This window comes from Dermacentor silvarum, chromosome 8, assembly GCF_013339745.2.
Source record: "Dermacentor silvarum isolate Dsil-2018 chromosome 8, BIME_Dsil_1.4, whole genome shotgun sequence".
Classification (NCBI taxonomy): domain Eukaryota; kingdom Metazoa; phylum Arthropoda; class Arachnida; order Ixodida; family Ixodidae; genus Dermacentor; species Dermacentor silvarum.
This window is the reverse complement of record NC_051161.1, coordinates 100,718,520-100,741,551: the sequence shown is the minus strand read 5'-3', so window position 1 is coordinate 100,741,551 and position 23,032 is coordinate 100,718,520. Positions and strand designations below refer to the sequence as shown.

General features: G+C 44.2%; 1 protein-coding gene across 2 annotated transcripts in view; it reads left to right on the top strand.

The window, feature by feature from the left end:
- Positions 1 to 203: 203 nt before the first annotated feature.
- Positions 204 to 23,032, top strand: part of LOC119461598 (sodium-coupled monocarboxylate transporter 1-like) — an 84,357-nt gene continuing 61,528 nt past the window's right edge. Inside the window, exons 1-2 of one of the 2 annotated variants that reach the window (XM_049655131.1) lie at positions 204 to 301; positions 5,938 to 6,292. In XM_049655131.1, the coding sequence (XP_049511088.1) occupies positions 5,951 to 6,292 (342 nt within the window). In that variant the 5' untranslated portion in view covers positions 204 to 301; positions 5,938 to 5,950. The remainder of the gene's footprint in view (positions 302 to 5,937; positions 6,293 to 23,032) is intronic. The other variant, XM_037722951.2, reaches the window with a different exon arrangement.

Below are 23,032 nucleotides of genomic sequence, written 5' to 3'. Positions count from 1 at the left end.
TGAACGAAGATGACGCATGTAAAGTGAACAGGTAAAGCGGAAAAAAACACGTTATTTTTCCTTCCACTTGACTATGCTCAGATGTCGGAAGAGGAAAGTTTCGACAATGGAATTTTTAAACTGTCATGTTGCTAGTTTCCTTTTGTTTCAGAATAAAAACAGTTGTCACAGAACAGAGGGTGCGCAATTTGACCTGTTCATTTGTTTTATCGTCAAGGCGCAAGCAGTTTAACCCACGTGTTCCTATGCCGCGACGGCAGTAAAACGCGATATACACGGTCGTTCGCGTATTTGGAATTGGGTAAGTGGCTGTTTTTCACTAATTTCTCATATTCCAAGTTTTTTAAGTCTAACGCATTGCGTTGGTTTCCTCTTGAGATGAAAATTTGTTCGCACGTAAATGATGTATGTTTTAATCCTGATTCTCAAAGCTTTTGTATTGAAGATCTCACATTTCTAATTGGGGCCGCAGCCCTTTCAAGCTGCAATAAGCAGTTTTTACTGCCTAAGTCCCTGTTCCTCTCTAAGAAATAAAAAATACAATGAATAAAAACAAATCAATAATGATGCTACCTTCCTCTTCCTCAGCTATTTATTGTAAACTAAGAAAAAAAGTGCGATACGATTTTGAAAATGGCGGCGCATCTGTGCACGCTATCTGTGATTGTAATATTTGTAAGTGGCATTACAATAATAACGTAGTCTTTTTTTCCTGACTCACTTCTTCAAACAAATATTTCCCTATTTCTAAGATATAAAAAGCATGTAGATAATGCGGCGCTGTTTTGCTTTCATCTTGGCTCAAACGCACATGCGTATTGAAACAAAGCGCTAGTAAAGTACAACACTTGAAAAGTCATTCACTGGTTAGGACACCCGCAATTGAAAAAGCGGGCGCACAAATGCGACTGGGGCGTTTTATTGCCATTTTTGTTGTTTCGTTGAAACCTATAACTAATTTCCTACGAACAAACATAACAATGGTAAAAAGGGGAGAGAGAAATAACTTTATTTCGCCCAAAATGTGGTTAAGAAGGAGGAACAAAAATGAGAAATTCACTTATCCGATCAGCTGAATGATTAAGCAGATACTTAGACGATATGTAAAAATAAACGGCAAAATTCCACATAACAATATACCAGAGAAGCTTTCGAGTTACAAGAATATATCCATGAAAGCAGAGGCAGAACTCGGATTTCTTTTGTATGATTCAGGCTGCTTTCGCTGACTCGAATTCAAGTCCGGAAGAAAAAAAACTCACAACAGTTTAAGCAAACTGCGGTTAGTTTTGTGGACGCAAGGCAGTTTGGCGTCGTTAGCCCTTTTTTCTTTTAATTCAGAGGAACGGAATGTCCCTACAGGAACCACCCCACAAGAAGGCGTAGAAGCTAGTCAATGAATTGCAGGCTATTGCAGAATGTATACCAGAGTAGATTCTCAAACACCGTCCTCGGATGCTTTTCGCTAGAGCTGGTTTAAGACTCGTGTTCAAGGCACAACTTTGGCTACGTTTCCTTGCAGACGAGTCAGAAACACACACAAGTGTTTATGCCCTAGTCCTTGAACTCGGCTTTGTGCTCTAAGGCAGGAAAAGTGAGTTGCAGAAGCTGGCAAAGCTGAGCACTACAACGCGTGTTTATTGCGCAAAAGAATACTTAATTCGTTAAAGACGGCGAAGTGAACGTGGTGTGGAGGTACCACTGACTGTCGTTGAGCGAAGTGAAGGTAAAATTCAGTTAATTTTTGTGCGACCTGATCAACATTGGTCAAACTCAGCAACATACTTCAGACTTGCCTGCCTTTGTTCCGTTTGTGCAATTGCCTGCCACTCAGATATATTTTATTGCCTTCAAAATAGAAGATGCTGACTTTGGCAGAGAGACCAGACATAACTCTTGATCCGTGTAGATTGTAAACTAAAGGCTGCTCTGTAGTCACGGTTCTACCATCGGTGTAACTGTAGGAAAAGTGGAGCTTCAAGCGGATCTAAGATAGCTTTCAAAACGGTATCACAGTTTTCGGCTCGTAGATAAAAAATTAAAAAGCCTTTTTAGGCACTAGCAGCAGCTTTGTCGAATGGTGTGCCCCCAAAACGTCAGAAATAAAAAATAACTCGAAATATCCACGTTTTCAATCAACGCACAGGATGGAGCTTCCCATCTGACACAGAGCAATGCGTTTTTGCCAGGCAGGCGAAATGTGTAGCGAGTTCTAGCTAGCGGCCTCGTTGAATAAAAGCTTGCGTTGTACATACCCACAAATTCCGTGAAATCACGGAAAATCTGTATTTACACGGGAAGGGGAAAGTTGACTGCAGGTATGCCGCAAGGTGTATTATGTCTTTCTTTTTTTTTCCTGAAATGGGCTGTTTATTATAAGCTTTTCTGTCCAGGGCTCACGATTAGGCATCTACAAGTACTACAGTGAAATGCAACTAAGACACTTTCACCATCTTAGAATAGCTACGATATCATTCGGTCTACGCAGAGGTCGGACAAAAAGTCGCCACAGTTTATATTGCTAAATTCCTCTAACGACCACCTTCTGTGCACCTATACTAGCATGGTTCCCTTTCTAAGACAATGATTACTGTAGCAAATATAATTCTTGGAGGAAATATCCAACATCTAAAGATAACAATAAAACTGTTCTGAGAAACGTGATCGACAACAATGCTAACTGCCTCTTACAGCCTTTAGTTGTTTGCAGTTCACGAAGAAAACCATTGGTCCATTGCCCAAAAACTCCTGTGAGATTATTTTCGTTATTTTTCGCTATCTTCTAATATTTGAGTACACGTATTATAAGATTTTTACCTAAAAGAAAAGGTTTGGACGAGAACGGCATAAAAGCAAGGAGTATCTAAAGGCGACGAAATTTTTGCCGTATTTCTCTTTGTTGCTGCACTTGCAGTCACAACTGGCCTGCTATATGACTGCCTGGAACGTCATTAAGGCAACGCTTAACGTAGCACCAAACAACAGTCAAGTACTGTAGGAAAAATATAGTTGAGAAGTGAAAAACAGTTTACAAATTTTATGGGAAGCTGCAGCTTTCAGGAGAGGTGTAAGCAAGCAACGGCTCCCTTTCAACGTGTTTAAGTTTTATTATTCTTAAATAACCCATAGAATGATGTCTAATAGGTTGCTATACCTTGCATCCAAGCTGTGTATTTGATTAAATCCGTTCACAAAATGAATTATTAGAAGAGTATTTAAAAGAAATTAAATAGGACAGAACAGACAAGCATTACGAAGAGCATCCGCTAGCTGAGTAGTAGAGGTTCGGGGTGGGAAAAGATGCATATTTCTGCAGCCCTTATAGGGAGCACGGCTCAGCATCTGAGGGGAGGGGAATGGGGGGGGAGAGAAAGAAGGAAATAGTGGGGGAAGGGTGGAAGGGAGAGGGCAGTCCAACCGCTAGCTGACTTTTCCATAGCTATATAATGTTTTAAGCTTTTATCCGAGAGAGCGGGGGGAAAGGGTATTGGTCGGTGTGCTCCAATGCAATAGCATCACCTTGGTTTTCGGTGTCAAAGATCTGCGTACTTTATGAAGGATTAGACAAGTTGCTTAAATTTGTTGCTGCAGGTATTTTCAGATACTTTACGTTCCATAAGTATTACGAAGATTTTTCCGCATTTCAAGAAAAAAACGAAAACAAAATTTTTTGATGTGACCGTCCCTATAAAAATACACATTGTTTCAGAGGCACCGCAGAACGAGCGTTTCTGTTGAAGCTCCCACTTCGGCCGGCAGGCCAACTAGCTGCTTTTACTACATAAACAGTTAAACGCGCACGTCAGGAAAAACCTCAAGAATGTAAAGTAGGAAAACCAGCTAGTTCACCATCTCAGGTTCTTATAACAATTGCACTGCGGTCGCTAATGAATGCGGTGATCTGCTCAATGCGAGGTGACAAGGGCTGTAAACGGCACAGTAAACTTTGCTTTTTTTGCGTGCCCAGGTTCAACGCAATTTGGGCGTTTCCAGGTAGAGTACAACGGCTCTTCGATTTCTGAAAATCAATCCCGGGACGCAGTGCACGTGATTTGGACCTTTTCTTCCGCGTTTAGTCAGTGCATGGCTTTGCGCCACGTGCAATTCCGCAAAGATCACCGCGGCGTTTAGCACATACTGTTATTGTTCATCGTTGCAAAGCATAAATGTCCCCACCTGCTTTCAATTAAAAAGAACTATAAACTGACGAGAACGGCACTATTTTTCTTGCTTCTTTGGTTCAGACTAGAAGTTTGGCGTTGTAATTTATGCAGTATAAGGTGAATCCGCCCTCTGTCACGTGCCACAGTCTACTCATCGCCAGTCCAGTTGTAATTACTCGAAGCAAAAGAAAACTTAACTTACCATGCTGCTGTCAAGGCGCGGAAGCTGAGCCCACCCTATGCCGACAAAATCATTCTTACTAATTAAGTATGTCTTTCACATGTACACGAAAATTTATCCGTATATGAGCACTCTATTCGTAAATTGCACGTTGTAGAGAAAAACGTCGTTAATGATTCTTACCAAGGTGCCCCAGCTGCTGTCCAATACCTCATTTTTGAAAATTCCATTGGTAAAATTATCGTGATGGCGGCAATGCGAAAAGTTAAATCAAGCGGCGCGGGTCGTACTTCTAACGAGTATGCTATAGGGGGGGGGAAATGTACCTATAGCACGGGATCCGTGCGGCCATTGCCCGAGTTTTCGGCATCTCGGCGCCTGGATCTACGCTGCATCCTCATGCCCTTGATTCAAAAATATTTCTAATCCAACATCCCTACAAATATCTACTGTAAGCCCGTAACCAGTATAGATCACAATTAAAGGAAGCGCCCAAAAGAGCGACGACGCGTCGAGGCACCGCAGCGCGCACCGCATACTGTTGCGAAAACACTGCCTAAGATGACCGTCCTTGCATGTACGGTTGCTGTAACTGCACATCGTTAGAGTTCATTGATAATCCGTAATAAACATCAATTTCTGTCTACCAGGTGCCAGGTTCATCTGCTGGCAAAGCCCGCGCGTGCACCATGCGTACAAGTCGATAGCACTGTGCAGTTTACTCTGCCCAACCGCTTCGCGAACTGGTTCAGTGTTGTGAAGAATTTGTGTTCCCGAGCTTCGAACAACCAGAAATGAACCGGAACGAAACCGGAGTGCACTGAACCTGAACCGAACCGGTATTTTTCTTCGGTTCGACATTCTGCTTATAGGCAGAGTATAAGATTACCCTCCCAAAAAATCGCGAAGGGTACTCAAAGCACGGCTCTGCTTATGAGAGCATGACTACGGTCCCAGCATTTTGCTTACTGTGTGAGGGCGCCTGTCGAGGATATTCAAACGGTGACGCAGGCGAAACCACTGGAGTCATATTGACGACATTCAATGATAATACGATCCACTGAAGCGTTCGAGTTATCACACTAGCTAGAACCTGGGAACTCATTGAAAACAGAGCTACACAAAAACAGGTATAGGTACCTAAAGCAGACCTCATTACCACCAATTAAAGCGATGGCCAACGTTTTCTCATTTTATATAACACGGAATCACCTGCATGAAAATAAAATTTCTTTATTACTTCTGGGACTCTTTAGAGTTGGAATATGCCATCCAGTGCCGACCTGCGATCACCTTCGACAATAAATCTCGCAGCTTGTACCGCGGTTGTTGTTGTTGTTGTTGCTACCTAATGCATGCAATAGTCTTATAATAGTAAATGTTTGGGCTAGATTGTTAGCCATCATGAATATACTTACAGCTCAAGGCGAAACTGGGACAGAGACAAGGACGAGGACGGAAATAAATCCCTTCGAAGCCAGCGCTGTCCTCCTGTGTCGCGTTTCTGCACATGTTAAGTCTTGCGCTCAAACATATTCAGGAGTGTGTGGACCTAAACATTCGGAAGTGAGAGCCCACCCTCTTACATTGCAGTGTCACGACCAAAATGGCGCATGCGTTTGAGTGCGCATTCTTTGGCACGCTCGTCGCGGCCAACCTGGCACTCGGCTTGTACTTCTCCTTGCGGAGTGCTCCTTCTCGACCCAACACCGGTGTTACAAAGGTGGAAGTGTTCCTCGGAAGCCGGACACTACGGTACCTACCACTCGCTGCTTCGTCGGTAGCCTCTCTCTTCTCATCGACGGGACTCATCGGCTTTCCGGCCCACTTTTACGCGTACGGCTGGCACGTGCTGTGGCTAAGCTTGACGCCTCTGCTGCTGTTTCCGTTGGCAACGCGCCTTTTCGTGCCCCTGCTGTACAAGCTTGGTGTCACGTCCATATTTGAGGTGAGTGGGCTCAGTTAATATAAGTCGCCTCGTATAAAAAGCACAATAGTCACAAACGCTTCTAGAGTCGTTCATCTGATAAACATTGGGTCCAGTCTAATTGGGATATATTTGTAGTTCAGATACGCGTAGTAACAGAAGTGTACACTCCTAACCACGTCATCACTTCTAATGTGCAAACACCTTGATACAACTCTTACATCAAGCCAGTAGCGCACCCAGGATCTCTGCCAGGGGGGGGTTGACAGTTTGCCAATACCATCTAAACAGCACTAATTTCAATTTCTTCACGGGAAATTGTCAAAAAATGCACTTTTTGCAAGTGTGCAAACGATTGCGCGTCTTACATCTTAGTTGCAGTACTCAAATGCGTAAGGAAAGAAAAGGGGTTAAACAAAAGGGGGGGTTAAGTCGGCCTCAGGGGGGGGTTACAACCCCCGAATCCCCCCCCCGTCGGTGCGCCACTGCATCAAGCACCTATCTAACTAATAGAAACACCTTTTTCTCTTAGCATTTTGTGAATAGAACAATTTTCTAAGGCGGCTATTCAAGTCTACCTAACTAGACTAAAAAACAGCCAAAAAGATCCCTCATTGTATACCTTACTTAAATGCCTATGTACATGTCCGAAAATTTTGCCCTTTCATTAACCCATCTTGTGCCAGCTTCAGTACCTTAAAAAACATGTGAGGTGACGTCACTGCATTTGACGCTTGCACTATCGCTCTTCATGAAACATTTGTAAAGACATTTTTCTGCTGAAAGACACAGATTTACTATATGCAAAATACTACACCTATGTTATTCATTCCTCTGGGGCTGGCAAGCTCTTTATTCATTTATATTTCCACTCAAATCAAAGAAAAGGCGTTGTATAATAGGGAATTATTATTATATTAGACTGTTTATTTTCTTTCTTGTATTTCATTGCTATACTTCCGTTTCACCAATTCCCTTTGTAATGTCATTGGGAGCTTAGTTTAACATAAATAACGACTGTTTTGGAGTGTAGACACCTTTTGTGTTCTTAGCAGGGAGTTGTGCCGTCTTTTCTAGCCGTTTTCAACTGGCAGCCAAGCGACACGAAGTCCTCAAAACTGTTCACCGGGTTCGCAGTGTCGACTTCTCTACAATTATTTTCACTATATCTGGAAAAACTTTTGTAACCAGAATTGCCAGTCCCAATATAACCCGTATTTTTCTCCAAATAAAGAAGAACATTCATAATTCACAATAGTTGTTCTCACTAATTTTCACTGTTATCTGCACTATATGCGAGTACCCTAATCGGAGTTTCTATTGTGTTCCACTCGGTTAGTTAGTAACAACGCCTATTCTGTGTAGTTTTTATTATCAACTCTCTATAATATCTGCGATCATCGCATAACTGTGTGCGGATGATTCTGAATATTCAAAAAAGGAAGGAAAACAAAAGTAACACAAAGAATATAGAGAAGAATCATTCAATCTCTCGAAATTCCTAAGAAACGCAGGCTTTTTTTCTAATTATTTTCTTGAATTCTTGACATGATTGAACCTCTCGGGTACAGTTCGCGTTAAATATACAAAAAGTGCTCAAATGGCAGCAAAATTTTCGAATGTAATGGAATAAAGTACTTACGAAAAACTATCTTCGAGTATCGCATCTTTTACAGGATATTTGGTCATTTCTAGGGCGCCAGAACTTCACGTCCAGTCGCTTGAACAGCTTCTAAATGAGAAAGCACTGAAATGTGATCGTATTCCGTGCACCATGAGAAAGACCGCAATAAAACACAGGAACAGCACTCACCATATGTATTTTACAGTCATTTAGGTGTCCCTTTAAGGAGCAGAGTGTAATACCACAGCACCGCACATCGGTTTAAATGCATGGAAACGTGAGACCGACTAAATAAATTGCTTTGCCGCAGCCACGGATACCCTCATCATTCGGAATATTCGCTACTTGCATAAGTATTGCTCCCTGTATACTGCAAGTATTGATTTGATCCTACATACTCTAAAAAAATCGACTACTTCGAATAATGAATTATCAAACCGACTGCGAATCAAGCAGGAAAGATTATTTGACTCGTGTTTGAAGTTTCGAATGCTTGCAAACCTCAGGAAGGCCTCAGGAATGAAAGCGTCATAAGCAGCTTCCCCTAAAGCGTGAAGCATTAATGTCATGAGTCGAAACTTGAAGAACCACCTGGCATGATCCTTCCGCTTTCTTTTCCTCTCTATCTTTTTCGCTTCGTCCAGCAAAGCCACCGTTCACTCACTGTGCCTAGCGCACAAGTGGCTCGTGCGGAGGACTGGTACCAGTTCCTGATTTACTTCCGAGGTTCTCACCAAGTTGGTCGTCTTTCCTTTGACCTTTGTTGTAAAAACTATTTCGCACAAATGATCTTATGTGTCTCAAAATAGTTACTTTATTAGAAAAATATGGTTAGCTGTAGGAACACTTGAAGTTCACAAAGTGCTGCTGCACGTTTTAACACTTCCCGTAAAATTACTGCACTGGACATATATATAGGCTGATGATGATGACAATGATGATGATGAAATCACTTAGTATTCCTTGAGAGTGTGGCCCGTTTGCGGCGGCATCTTGGGATTAAAACACTGGCAATGCAATTGGGCTTAACTCTTGACGGCCGCCATGACAACACCGTTAGTACATTCTTTACCGGAGGTTACACGATCATTTCCCTTGTGGCCCGCGAATATCGAGTCCCCACAAGCGCTGCGAAGTGTCTTTAATCTTGACTCAAGCTGGTTTATCCAAATTATGCGCGCCGGTTCCCACGCCCTCCCAGTTGTGTAAGGGCACACGTGCGAAACATATCTACATGTGATGCGGGGAACGCACGTGCTTGCTTGTCAAGTACCGTCACAGCGCTCTACCCTAGCCTGCGAACAGCGCGGGTCACGAGGTCAAGAAGAAAAGGCGTGTTGCTCGAAGAAAACAGTGTGCTTTGGAAATGCTAGTAAGGCTCTCACTTAGCTGTCTGTATGTCGGCGACAAGTTCTCCCAACATAACTAATAATGAAATATACGCAAACTTTTTGGGGAAATAATAAATCTCCTTTTATCTTAATAAGCTAAATGAGTGATATAAACAGAGTGTTGGAACGGAGTGTTTTTCGTTCTGGTTTTAGTTTTGTTCCACTGAAGAAATGTTCCGTTCCGGTTTTGCTCCGGAACGAAAAAAAAAAATTATCCGCAACGGTTCATTACGGTTTTGGTTCGCATGCAAAACTTTTCAAGCAAAGTAAGGATAAAACCATAGTATTTTTTTTCAATAATTTGAGAATAGCTTCCTCAATATTTATGTTTCTCAATATATTCTTCCAATGTGTTTCTGTAAATTTATTTGTCTATGCGCGCTGTAGCCGTTTTGCGCGTGTTTTGATACGGTAGCGTGAATGTGATGCAGCTGACGACGAGGGCTTGCACTAGTGTCGTCCTCAGTGAGACCGTGCTTGCTTCGCGCTGTTCGGGTTATTATGAATTCTGAGATCATGCTCAGTGCCTCAGTCAAGGCAGTGAGCATGATCTCAGAAGCAACACGTCATCGAGTGTACTCACTGAAATGCGATACCACTGTTCCGATAAAACGAACTTAAAGGAACATTAAACAAACGATAAAGCTTCGGTAACACAGCATTGTACCCGTAGAAAACGAAACGATGAGCTCTTAGCGCGCAAGCCGTGGGTTTTCTGCTACGATGCCGATCTGCTAGAGCACCGAGCGGCAGGCTTGGATTAGTGGAGCTCTCGACCAGCTATCGCTAACACTATCCCTGCCTGAGATAAGCGCTAATTCTCACGTTGGCTGACGTCGGTTGCTGCGTATTGCCGACTTTCCCCTTGAACCGAAAACCGATCAAAAATATTTCGGTTTCACTCCGGAAAAAAAAATAATAAATAACATTTCTGTTTCAATTTCGTTCTGGTCAAAAATCTCGTTCTTTTTCGTTTTTCCTTTCTGTTTTCGTTCCGTTCCGACACACTGGATATGAATGTTGTTCTGTGTTCAAAATTGATGTATGTAGTGATCGTCTTTTTTAGGTTATGTGCAATTACTTGTGTTCTGTGTTTTGGTCATTCAAAATAATTGACTCTACATATGCAGATGACCATTGGCAGAAAACTAGATGGGATGATGAAGTTAGGAAATTAGCAGGCGCAAGTTGGAATACGCTAGCGCAAGACAGGGGTAATTGGAGATCGCAGGGAGAGGCCTTCGTCCTGCAGTGGACATAAAATATAGGCTGATGATGATGATGATGACGACGATGACGACGACGACGACGACGACGACGACGACGATGATGATGATGATGATGATGATGATGATGATGATGATGATGATGATGCGTACTCAACTCACACGCAAAACTTTGGGATCCATGTGCTGTTGTTGGACTGTGTTCTATTTATACCGTACACCTCATGTTCTAGAGTGTTTTATACTTTGTGTATTCATTATTCGCTCTATTTGCGCATATATGTTTCCTTCGCCGAGTGACAAGGAGTAGCCGGTACCGCCACAAAGGCGCCAACCTCTCCTATTATTAATTTCAATAAAAAAAGTACACTCCTTGAGCTGTGTGTTACAATATACAGCTATCAATGTAAAACAAGACGAGTCGTCTTTTCGTTGTAATTTGTTTTAGTGACACTTCTTATTCAATGCTTCAATGACTAAAATATTTGCGTCTTTTTTTTCGTTTCGCAGTACCTGCGCTTTCGTTTCAACGCCAGCATTTCTTTGACAGCATGCGTGATCTACATTATTCTCACGGTGAGTCAGTGAAAGTTGGTAACATTGATTGTATTCTCTCGCTTTGGCGTCCGAGTGTAGCCACGCTCAATGCCCGAGTATGCGTTATACAGGTAGACTATATACAGGGTGTCTAACATGTTCTCGCACATACACTATGTGTGTAGAAAAATACGTAATATATGCTATGTTCCCAAAGTCCGCCTCATTTGTAAAGCCAAGTACTCCATGCAACGTCTACGCATGCCCCCCGCGAGGAAGTCGCAGTTTCGCGCGAATGGCGAAGCGCGTGATCACGTGACTTCCAAAAAACTAGTCGCGCAGGATGGCAGCACGCACGAAGGCACCGGTCATCTCGGCTTGCCCTTGCACGCTCGCCGTTATAACCCTGGCTCCCGAAGGAGACGACCTCGAACATACGGTGCGGGGTCCGCATGTGCTGCGCACTCGCTAGGCCGTGCGCGCATTTCCGTTCTACCAAGGGCGCAGACACGCGAAAGCTGCGCGTCCTTTGCCCGACGCTTGCGTGCATGTGTGAGCTGCGAGAGATAAATCGGGGGGCTGCGCCTAGGGTATTCCGCAGCAGAACGCGCTTTGCTCCGTTCGTCGCTAGCCGATGGCAATGCGCACTACGCGAGAAATGACGCTTAACTTCCATTCAAACGGGATTCCAGCTGCAGGTGCACAGTTCGTAATGGCGATGCATACAAAAGCAGAAATTCGCCGTAGCAACGAGTAATTATTCATTCGTGTGCGGCTTTAAAGCCGCAGTTACCTAAACCCTCCATCCCGCGCTTCCGCACAGGCAAACAGCCACGCAGACTTAGAGGAGAAGCGCGCTCTCTTTTTAAATTCGAAGCATTTCTTGGCGAACATTTGCCACTTTGACAGTATCTATCTAGCCGCCTACGTCTTGGTGATCTCATGGCCGTATCGTTAACTTGGTATTCACCAAAATTGGCATACCATGACTAGAGTGTATGACGAACATAAATGATAGGTCATCACGTGAATATCATGACATATGTGCGATGTAGGTCATGAAACAGCTGCCTACGTCTTGGTGCTCTCATGGTAGTTTCGTTAACTTGGTAAGTACCAAAATTGGCACAGTATGACGAACATAAATGATAGGTCATGACATGAATGTCATGACATGCGTGCCATGTAGGTCTTGACACGCATGCAGGTCATGACAATGGCCCAGCTAAAAAAACATTAATACACAAAAACCACTCAAATGGGTTCGGAGGTGGGTACTAAGTGAAGGCAACACTAACGGATGATGCTAGAAGTCATAGTCATGAGCATGACTCAGCAAAAATTACAACGACTCAGCGAAAAAATATTAAGATTCAAGATTCATTTCATTTCTCCAAGAGAAAAAGGTCCGGGACAAAAAGCTGCTTTGAAGCAGCTTGACGGTGTCCGGGGCCCATTTACAAAATTGCAGCAGTGAACGGAAAAATTACAATTTCACATACATCTTGAATCAAGGAACCGTAAACAATGCAGAATTACAATTAAACTAAATGCAAGAGTAAAGTAAAATTCAAGTATACAACGCACTGAGAAGATAAAAAAACAGTGGTATAGCAGAAACAGAAGGTTGAAAACATGATTGCAATTCCACACTACGATATAGTAAATGAAATTCAAACAAAATACATAGCAGCATTTTCCTTTTATACCGTGGCAAAAAAAATATAAAAAGAATACCCTAACTTGGGTTTTAGCCCATCACATGTTCAAAAAATTGCTGAACAAATGTGCTTTTGTTTAGGTTCATATTTTCTGTGTACCATTTGTTTGTGTTAAGGGTGTTCGGAACCACGAAATGCAACATTTGGGAGCCATACGTTGTGCGAAGTCGGGGAAGATGCCATTTCTCTTTGCGTCTGGAGCTTGTATGATTGTGCGTTTGTGTCACCGATGAGAGTTGGATTGTGAACTTTAGAAAAATTGTGGGGTTTTACGTGCCAAAACCACGATCTGATTATGAGGCACGCCGTAGTGGGGGACTCCGGAAATTTGGACCACCTAGGGTCCTTTAACGTGCACCTCAATCTAAGTAAACGGGTGTTTTCGCATTTCGCCCCCATCGAAATCCGGCCGCCGTGGCCGGGATTCGATCCCGCGACCTCGTGCTCAGCAGCCCAACAACATAACCACTGAGCAACCACGGACGTAGCCCGAGGTAAGCGCAAGTTATTCAAGGCGCGAAGTGTGGTAAATGAAACTAGATGATGAATGGGAGATATTCTATGTTTAATAAACATTGGTCTAGTATGGGCTAGGTAGCCTGAGCTAGAAACTATGCGAATAGTGGTTTTTTTTTTTTTTTGCAGAAGTAGTAGTTGGTTTAGAGGCGCGCGAGCCGCAGTTCCACACACAAGATGACAGTAGCTTATTTGTGAATGAAATAGTGAATGATATATTAATTTTTTTAACTTTCACGGGAAACAAGTCGCGACCTCGTGAAAGAGCTCCAATAGATTTTTATAAGTTTAGAGAAAGATGACGCAAGTGATCATCCCATTTAAGATGTTCGTCAAATATTACGCCAAGAGATTTATAATTACTTACGATTTCGATGACGAAGTCTCAAATAAGCAGTAGGATTGGTATCGTAACATGCCGATTTATCGAAGGAAGAATAACCGCCTTTGTTTTAATGTAATTTATCGTTAAGCTGTTTCCATGTGACCAGTTATGTAGGCTTTCTAATATGACGTTAACTTCAAGCAGGAGCTCATTCGATGATTTTCCAGATAAAAATAAACTAGTGTCGTCGGCATATATTATAAATTTAGCTTTCTTGCAGATATGGACGAGATCGTTTATAAACACGCTAAAAAGAAACAGACCTAAGATGCTGCCCTGCGGTACCCCGCATCATATATATTCAAAACTGGGGCTACAACCACCGATGCATACAAATTGCGGCTGTTTTTCAAGGTATGACCTTATCAGCTTAAGCGGATTGCCTCTTATACCGTATGCATAAAGTTTATTTAAAAGAATATGATGGTTAATACAGTGAAATGCTTTCCTGAAATCAACAAAATTGCCTAGTGTTAAAGTTTATTTTCAATGTTTTGCAAAATTAGTTTATTTTGTTTAAGTATAGCGCAGATTCTGTAGATAGGCTATGTCTAGAACCAAATTGGCAATCTGTAAACAGGCGATTATCATAAAAGTAATTTTCCAAACGCTTGAGCAAGATTTTTTCTAGTGGTTTCGAGAAAATCGGCAGAATTGATACTGGTCGACAGTTTCCAATGTCTTGTGTCGTCCCATATTCATGGATAACAATCAGTTTGGCTAGTTTTAGTCTGTCTGGGAAGGCAAAGGAGGATGTCGATAGGTTAAGTGTATACAATAAGTGAGGTGCAAGAAGGTCAGCTATAAATTTAATTGGTTTTACTGACAGACCCTCTGCGTCAAGGTTGGAGCTATTCTTCAAAGCCATTAGTGTAGCAAAAACTTCGAATGGGTGGGTAGGGTGGAGAAAAAAGGAGTGAGCTGTCTCTACAGAAATTAGGCAGGTAGCATCTTTGTTGTCTGTTTTAGGAAGACCAATAAAGTGCTTATTAAAGCTACCAGCTAGTTCAGTACCCATTAAGGTAACACCAATTGTTGGAAGACCTCCTATAGAATTGGAGGGCTTGGGCATGTTAATGACTGTGTTTATTGTTTTCCAAACTAATTTCGCATCACCGCGGCCGTCTTTTTCAAATATATTCGTATAATATTCCTTACGCGCCTTACGCAACTCACTGTTTAATTTACTTCGGAACTGTTTGAATGCAGCCAGGTTGGTCAAATCTCGGCTGGATAAAAATTTTTTATACATCTTGTCTTTCTTTTTTATCTGTTTATAAAGAGGCGGCATAATTCATGGTTTTTTAATTTTTTTAGATTGGCGATTTGTGGACCACGGGAAACACCATCATATATTTCACGAAATTTATTTATAAAAATATTGTACGCTTCATCTGCACTGCTATAAGTATAAATGTCGGACAAGTCAGTACTGTTTATCATTTCTCTGAATTTATTAAGATTTTTGTCATTTCGGACAAGTGAGTACTGTTTATCATTTCTCTGAATGTATTAAGATTTGTGTCATTATTTCACTGATAGGTGCTAAGGCCTTTTCTAGTGAAAGTTTAAAGTCTTTGTACTAGCGACACAAAAATTGGACAGTGGTCGCTAAGGCCGGACGACAATGTACCAGCATATTCGACAGTAGTGTCTGCGTTCACGACGTATAAATCTATAGTTGTCTGGCTGGAAGCAGTAATTCTTGTGGGAGACGCTATCACGTTTGTACAACCATTCGATTCAATTATGTTGGCAAGACTAAGTGACGTGTAATTATCTTCAGCTACATTTATATTCAAATCGCCTTCCAAGACCACAATACAACGGTTAATAAAACAAAATTCTTGAAATTTGTTAGCAAAATTGAGAAACTGGTCACTGTTTCCGCTCGGGGGTCTGCAAACTACCGATAAGATCTGATTGTTATGACGTAATGTGAGAATTTCATAGGCATTTGTTATAACTGAAAATTCATCAACAAGCTCGAATGCGTAACAAGATTTAATATAGACTGCCAGGCCGCCCCCAAGGGTCCCTCTGTTCAAGAAAAAGCGCGAGAATGATTCCATCGAGACGAGACCATTTTCTTGTGCACACCATGTTTCATCAAACATGAAACTATCAAAGGATACAGCAAGAGTATGTATGAGCTGATCCGGTTGCTCGTGTTTATGTCTCATTGAGTGAATGTTTAAATGCAACGCTGAGAACAAGCCTTTCTGTTTCATACTGGATCCTAGGTCACAGGTGCAAACACGTTCAAAATACGGATTGACTGTCATCAAGAAATGATAAGGAAAATAAAGTACGTGAACATATGGAAAATGGTTGGCGAGCGCAACATGTGCAACTGCAAAGCCGAGTTTTTGCTGACATATGCAGATATCTCTGGTACTGTAACAATAACCACGTGGGGCTGTCAAATTGTACAATATAAAATTCGGCAATCAGACTGGATGCTTCATCACAATTGAAACTGTTCACTGCCACAACCTTAAACACAGGGCCACAGCAGCGTAATATGACGCAATGTACGAGGGCATGACAACATTTCTGCAGAATAAACAAGTCGCACTGCAGGCGCGCTTTATTTCAGAAGCATAGACATGTCAGACGTTTTCAACCGTTACCATTTCTGCGCAAGTAACACCTTTTGCTTTAGACACTATCTGATGATGCATTGAGCCTCGCCATGTCCTCTCTGCATGTAATTTTGATTGTGGGCGTATGACCGGTTTGACGAGCAATAATTTTACCATTGCTCACCAAAACATGCTTCCAATTGGCTTGGCGCTTCTGCGCAGTTGCCTCGCCCAGAAGGCGCTTGAGTCCAGGGCAAAGGTTGCTCATTAACAAAAATTCGCATCTAAGAGTCAAAACCAATGTCAGAGCATACCAATTTTGCAGTGCCTGCTTTCTGAAGAAAAACGTCGCGGGCCTGCCTCCGATTGAACTGCACCAGTTTATTTTTTACTGCCGAGTTTGCTGTCGGGACGCGGTGAATCACGTCAATGTCTGCTGACAAAATAGAGGCATTCACTTTTGCAGCAATTGTACCTATTACCTCGGTTAGGTTCTCTGGCATGTTGCAAGGAACACCTTTCATTTCAACATTTGTGTTTCGAGAGTATTGTTCGGCATGGAGGAGACGACTTTCATGAGCCTTCAACTGTTGTGCAAGGTCACTGCAACGACTTTCAAGTTGAACGTTCGCCTCTTTGAACGTTCTTTGAACGTTCGCATTCTAGGCGTTGCTGAAGGGACTCCCGGGGACTCATGACGTGAATGTCATCACATGCGTGTCATGTAGGCAATGAGAAAGCCGCCTACGTCTTGGTGCTCTCATGGTCGTTTCGTTAACTTGGCAGGCTCCCCGCACACTGATTCGCATAACATCGATTCCCGCAGGGCGTGGGATCTGCCGGCTTTTCTTATATCGCCGTAACGTGTGCACTCGTGGTCCTGACCTTCTCCTAGTTATTTCACCACACCGGTGCTCCCCAGTTCTTCGTGAGCTTCACGACGCCGCAACCGCTGGTCACCTTGGTGTTACTGGCACTTGAACACGTGCGCCGTCGCTTCTATTGGCCTGGCCTAGCCCGCTCAGTGCGGCGCTATGTCGGCGCCAGCGAGCTCTGTGAACGACGAATGAAACCGTTTACGCTTTCTGCTGGGTGTCTTCAACCCATCGACGTCCCACCTCAGCCCTTCTTCCGTGTCGGTTTGGACCTTCTCGGGACCTTTCCTATATCTGCTTCAGGAAACAAATGGGTTGCCGTCGCTACTGATTACGCGATGCGCTACGCAATCACACGAGCGCTGGCAACCAGCTGTGCTATAGACGTGGCAGACTTTCTCCTCCGTGATGTAATTTTAGTACACGTTTTGACACGTCAATTGCTGACTGACCGAGGCCGTACCTTCCTGTTGACAGTCATCGATGATATCCTGTGCTCCTGCTCCACGCAACACAAGATCACCACGTCCTACCATCCCCAAACGAACGGGCTCACCGAGCAATTCAATCAGATTTTCACCGATACGTTTTCGAAGTACGCGTCCGCTGACCACAGTGATTCAGACCTTGCATTGCCATACGTGACGTTCGCATATAATTCCTCCCGCCACGACACTGCCATTTTACCTTTTGTTCGGACGTAAACCACCTTTACCGTTGGATATATTTCTTCCTCCCCCTGCAACTTCGAATAGCGAATATGCACGCGACGCCATTGCCCGGGCTGATTACGCGCGGCAGATAGCCCGTAGTAGACTTGCTGCTTCCCTAGACCATCAGAAGCACCTTTACGACCAGCGATACCATGACGAACGTGTTGCTCCCGGTGCCATCATGTTAATTTGGACGCCCACCCGACGTGTGGACCTTTCTGAAAGCTCCTTCTTCGCTACACGGGCCCACACCACGTCCTTCGACAAGTGGCCAACGTCACGTACGAGATTGTCTCCACCAGTCCAACTACATCTTCTGTTCCGGGACCACGCTTCTGCCGCCGGGGGTCATGCTACGTGTTGTTCCAAGAAGATGATGTTGACCTTCGATGTAGTGGAGATCACCCAGCCTCTGGCTGACCTCAGGATGATGACGTGCCTTGTTTGATGTTTGGCTGGCTTCCATGTTGGCCAGTGCTTGCTACCCCTTGTAAATGCACCTTGTAAATAGTTTCCTTACCGTGCTTCCACGTAACAATATTAACAATGCACATCAAATTGCCAGTGAAACAAACTTCAAACTCTACGCGGTTGATGAAAATCTTTTTAAATGACATTTCAACCAACGAGCTTATAATAAAATCAAGGCAACATGATACTCTACGGCATGAATAGTCCATGTTAAAACGGATATCCACAAATTCAAGAAAGACAAATGGCGTATTATGTAGGACCAATTAACATAAGAAAGAGCAGGAACTGAAATTAGGTGGTCATAATTTTGAGTTTGTTAACAGCTTCACATAGCCTGGAGTTGCGTTTGATTCTTGCAATAAATAGAACGGCCGTGTACGGAGTGCCTCAACAAACCTTTAAGCAATTTTTAAAATAGCTTTTCTATAGAAGCATTGCTTTCTCGGAGCCGAGGCGTAAGTGGTGGCGCGCTTCAGAAGAAGTTACCAGGAAACGCAACTGAAGCGCAGTGTCTGCTTCAGTTGAAATGATGCGGCGCTATGTTGTACCTGGTAGAGTTTCGAGTCGAGGCCCATTTCTGAATGCGATGGTTAGAATCAGTTATGAATCAGAAGGGCGGAGGTTCGGCAGCTTGCCTGCAGGGTTCTTCTATTGAGTTTTTATAGCCAATAGGAAATTTGCCTGACATGAACTTTCTGCGGTGTCTGTCGTTTGGGAGTCATACCAGATTAGTGAGATTGCATGCGACACCGCGATACAGGCGCCATATAACGTAATGCTATTGCATTCTAATTTTATGCTAATCTCCTGACGTCAGCTTCATGTAAGCACCGACGCAAGCATCGGGCGATGACCCGCAGCGTTGTTTAAAGAGCCCAGGTTGGCCGCTAGGGGGCCGGAGGAAGCGGACGTGTGTTGCATCGGCTCCGTGGAAGTACCATTTTTTCTGGCGGTAACAAACAATGGACTGCTCATTAAGTGCTGTGTTGTGTTCCGGACATGATAAGGATCCTGTGGATACTATTATAGAGACTGTAAGTGGATTTGGTAGGATTTTATCCCGTCGTTTGTGTTTCGCTCAATCTAACGTTAGGCCTAGCTCCGAGGCGGCCGGAGCAGCGGCCGAGGGCCCCCGGGTCGGCTCGTAAGACTGTGGCGGCACCATGACCATGGAAGTGAGTTGTACGGTACGGATGCTGATCCGGCAGGATTAGAAAGCTCTGACTAGGTTAGGAAAGTGTTGAAACGTGTCGCGGAGCTTCAGAAGCGTCAGCAACGGGAACGCCAAGATGATGCCGCCAAGATGGCGGCCCTCAGTGGCGGAGGCGGGGAAGACGGCAAGATGGCGCCGGCCGGCTACAATGGCAACAAGTACGGCGTCCGCGGAAAACTCTCGTATAAAGCGGCGGGAAGAACGCTTGCGGAGCAGTCGTGGCGTCGCACCTGCCGCGTCCTTCCGAACGCGGATCACAAGATTATTATCAGGCCCAGGAAGGATTAACCCTAACCAAGCTCTCGGCGCCAGTGGTTGGGGGGAGCAATCAGGATGTCGGCGGCCATCCCCTGGCGGAAAGGTCAAGAGGAGGATAGGATCGTCGTGAACGACAAGCAGGAAACACTGATATTACAGCACGCCCAACGGGACGATGCCAAGAAAATTTTGGAGCTGAGGTCCATAAAGCTCGACGGCAAGAAGTACCAGATGTCGACATACATGGCGGCGCCCAAATGCTCTGGCAAGGGAGTGGTGCACGGACTCGATCTGAGGCTAACTGAAGATGAATTGGAATTAGCTTTCTCACACCGACAGAATCCTCCCATTCTAAGTGTGCGGTGGTGGGCAACTCCAACTCAGTGATCATCATTTTTGATGACTACTATGTGCCGAGATGGATGATCTGTTTGGGACGCCGATGTATTTTTCTACAAGAAGAGATATGAAGTGTGGTACAAGTGTGGTGAGCTGGGCATCGATCCGACGTGTGCGACAGTCCGCATGAAAAGTGCAGAGATGTGGTGCGACCTCCCATACGAAGGATCACGAGTGTGTACCGAGCTGCCGACTGTGGCAACGATCACGTAACCGGAGACAAGAGGTGCAAGGAATTTTTCCGAACCCCTTACATAGTCAAGAAGCGACAGTGGGAAATGAAGCTGGAAGAAAAGCGGCGGGAGCAAGCAGAGCGACGCAAGGCCAAAGCGGAATAGCAGTGGCGCCACAGGAAAGACTGCTCTCAATGTCGCACGAGGAGTAAATCCACGCATCGAAGCAAGTCGAGAGGGCGCTGGAAACCTTCCCTCGGCTGCCGCTGGAGATACAAGGACCTCCCACAAAAAATCCCAGGACAGTGGTGGTGGCACCCAAGAAAGCCAAAGTCAACTGGACCAAAGTTGGGTTGGGTAGCTAAGGTCTCCCACGATGCTAATGCAGAAATGACTAAGGCTCTTAAATAGCAAAACAGGATTTTGCCTAGAGCAAAACGCGGAATTACGCAAACAGCTTGATGAGATTAGGACACATCTAGCCAGTAAACTTGAGCCGGAACAGGAAGCACTCCGGGCAACTAATCCTCCACCCGTAAAGAAGAAGAGGGCTAAGGAATAGAAATCTAGGAGAATCACGGAGCGAGAATTGTAGCGCTTGAGGTTGAAACAAAGTCGTAGCTTGGAATGCATCGAACGGTACTTGAGCAACTGAAACAAGTATAGGCACCGCTATCGAGCAAATGAAGGTTGAATCTGCTGGTAGGGACAGGCAAATGCAATGGCTCTGCCAAGAGGCACAAAAACTCAAGCAAGATGGCTCGGCACCATAGTAATAACACAATTTGGCAGTGGAACTGGAGGGTTTTGGCGTAAACGTGCGGTTTTACAGTCCTTTTGATGATTGGCGATCGACCGGAGGTTATTTCGATCCAGGAATGCGGGGGAAATGCTAAATTAGCAGGTTACGAAGCCTTTGCGGGGTCTGGTAACGACACCCAAGTGACTACCTTCGTGAAGAGAAATTTCAACGCTGCAGCACGTGACGGAGAATGCGCAGATTGATCATGTTTTGGTCGAACTTATCCCTCTAAACGCAAAGACAATAATATTTTCATCCTAACGTGTATAGTTCCCCAGGCAGCGCAAATGTGACTTTGGCGATCTTTTTACAAACACCAAGGTTATTTCAAAAGCAGTCCACTTTTGTTAGTGGGCGATTTTAAGGCGCCCACCATCGGCATGAGGTTATAATTCACGCAGGTTAAAGGCAGACATCTGTGGGATAATATTCAACAACGGCCTGACCCTCATTACGGACCCGATGAGGCCGACGAGGAAAGGAAATAGCGATCCAAGGACACGACACCAGATCTAACCTTGGTCGGTAGTGGCATCAACGCCACATGGTGCAACACCGGGGAAGACCTAGGTAGCGATCATAGATTTTAGAGATCATAGTTGAAAATGCCACCGGTGATCAATAAGAAATTAAGGCTACAGATTCGGATGTCTTTAGAAGTATCAGATTTGGACAGGACCTGATGAGTGATATTAACGATTGGAGCAAGGGGGGTTATTCAATCTTTTCATGATGCTACCGAAGAGATTGAATTTGAAGGTTATCAGGAAGTTGTGATAGACATCTCGTGAGTTTTAGGAAGAAAAAGAAGGAGTTGAGCGAAAGATGAATCAGAAAAGAGGCGACAGGAATCTCCGAAAGCAACTTGCTACACTGACAAAAAAATTGAAGAGCATGCTTAAACTCACCAAGCAAAATTGGAGTAATATTTGTGATCAAATGGACAGGAAATTGCCAGTGCCGGAACATGGCAGCTACTGCGACATTTATTAGAACCAGAAAACAAATCGGAGACTCGCATCAGCTTCAAAGCTCGTGTACAATTATGAAGGTCTGACGAAGGACTGTTAGCCGAGGTTAGGGATCTATACCTCAGCTGTGCTGGAGTTATAAGTCTCCCTGACTACGCGGTTCGGAAACCCGGACCTGGACAGTCCCATCACGATCGGGGAAGTGAGGGCTGAAATACGCCTCAGAACCAAAACGGCTGCCAGCCAGACAAAATCAGCAATAGGATGCTCTGGAATCTTGACGACGGATCCTTCGTATTCTTACAACTTATATCCAAAAATGCTGGGAAATGGAGAGATACCGCAGCGTGGAAACGCTAACCTGGTCTTCATTCCGAAGCCAGGGAAGAAGCTCAGCTTTGAGCCTCTCAGAGCCATTTCCATCACATCTTCTGTTGGAAAATTGATGGAGCATGTAATCCAAACTACACTCTATAAAAAAAGGATGAAATGGGGTATCTAGGTGAGTCCTTTTGGGATAACTGAGCTGCCACAATCATTCGTCCTTTGGAGTAACTGGGAGGGGATGAATTGTACTCCCCATGCGGTTACTCCATCAAGGAAGAACAGTTGCTCTTTTTCCGATGCTCCTCAGGGAGTAACAGTCATTTTTTCCCATGCTCCACAAGGATTGAATAACGAAATTAGCCTTTATACGCTTATAGAAAAAAGCCGGCAGATCCCACGCCCTTGGAATCGATTTATGCGAAGCAGTGTGCGGGGAGCCTACCAAGTTAACGAAATGACCATGAAGTACCGAGACGTAGGCGGCTTTCGTATGACCTACCATGGCACGCTTGTCATGACATTCACGTCATGAGCCTCAGAGGTCCCTTTAGCAACGCCTAGGAGCCTTAAG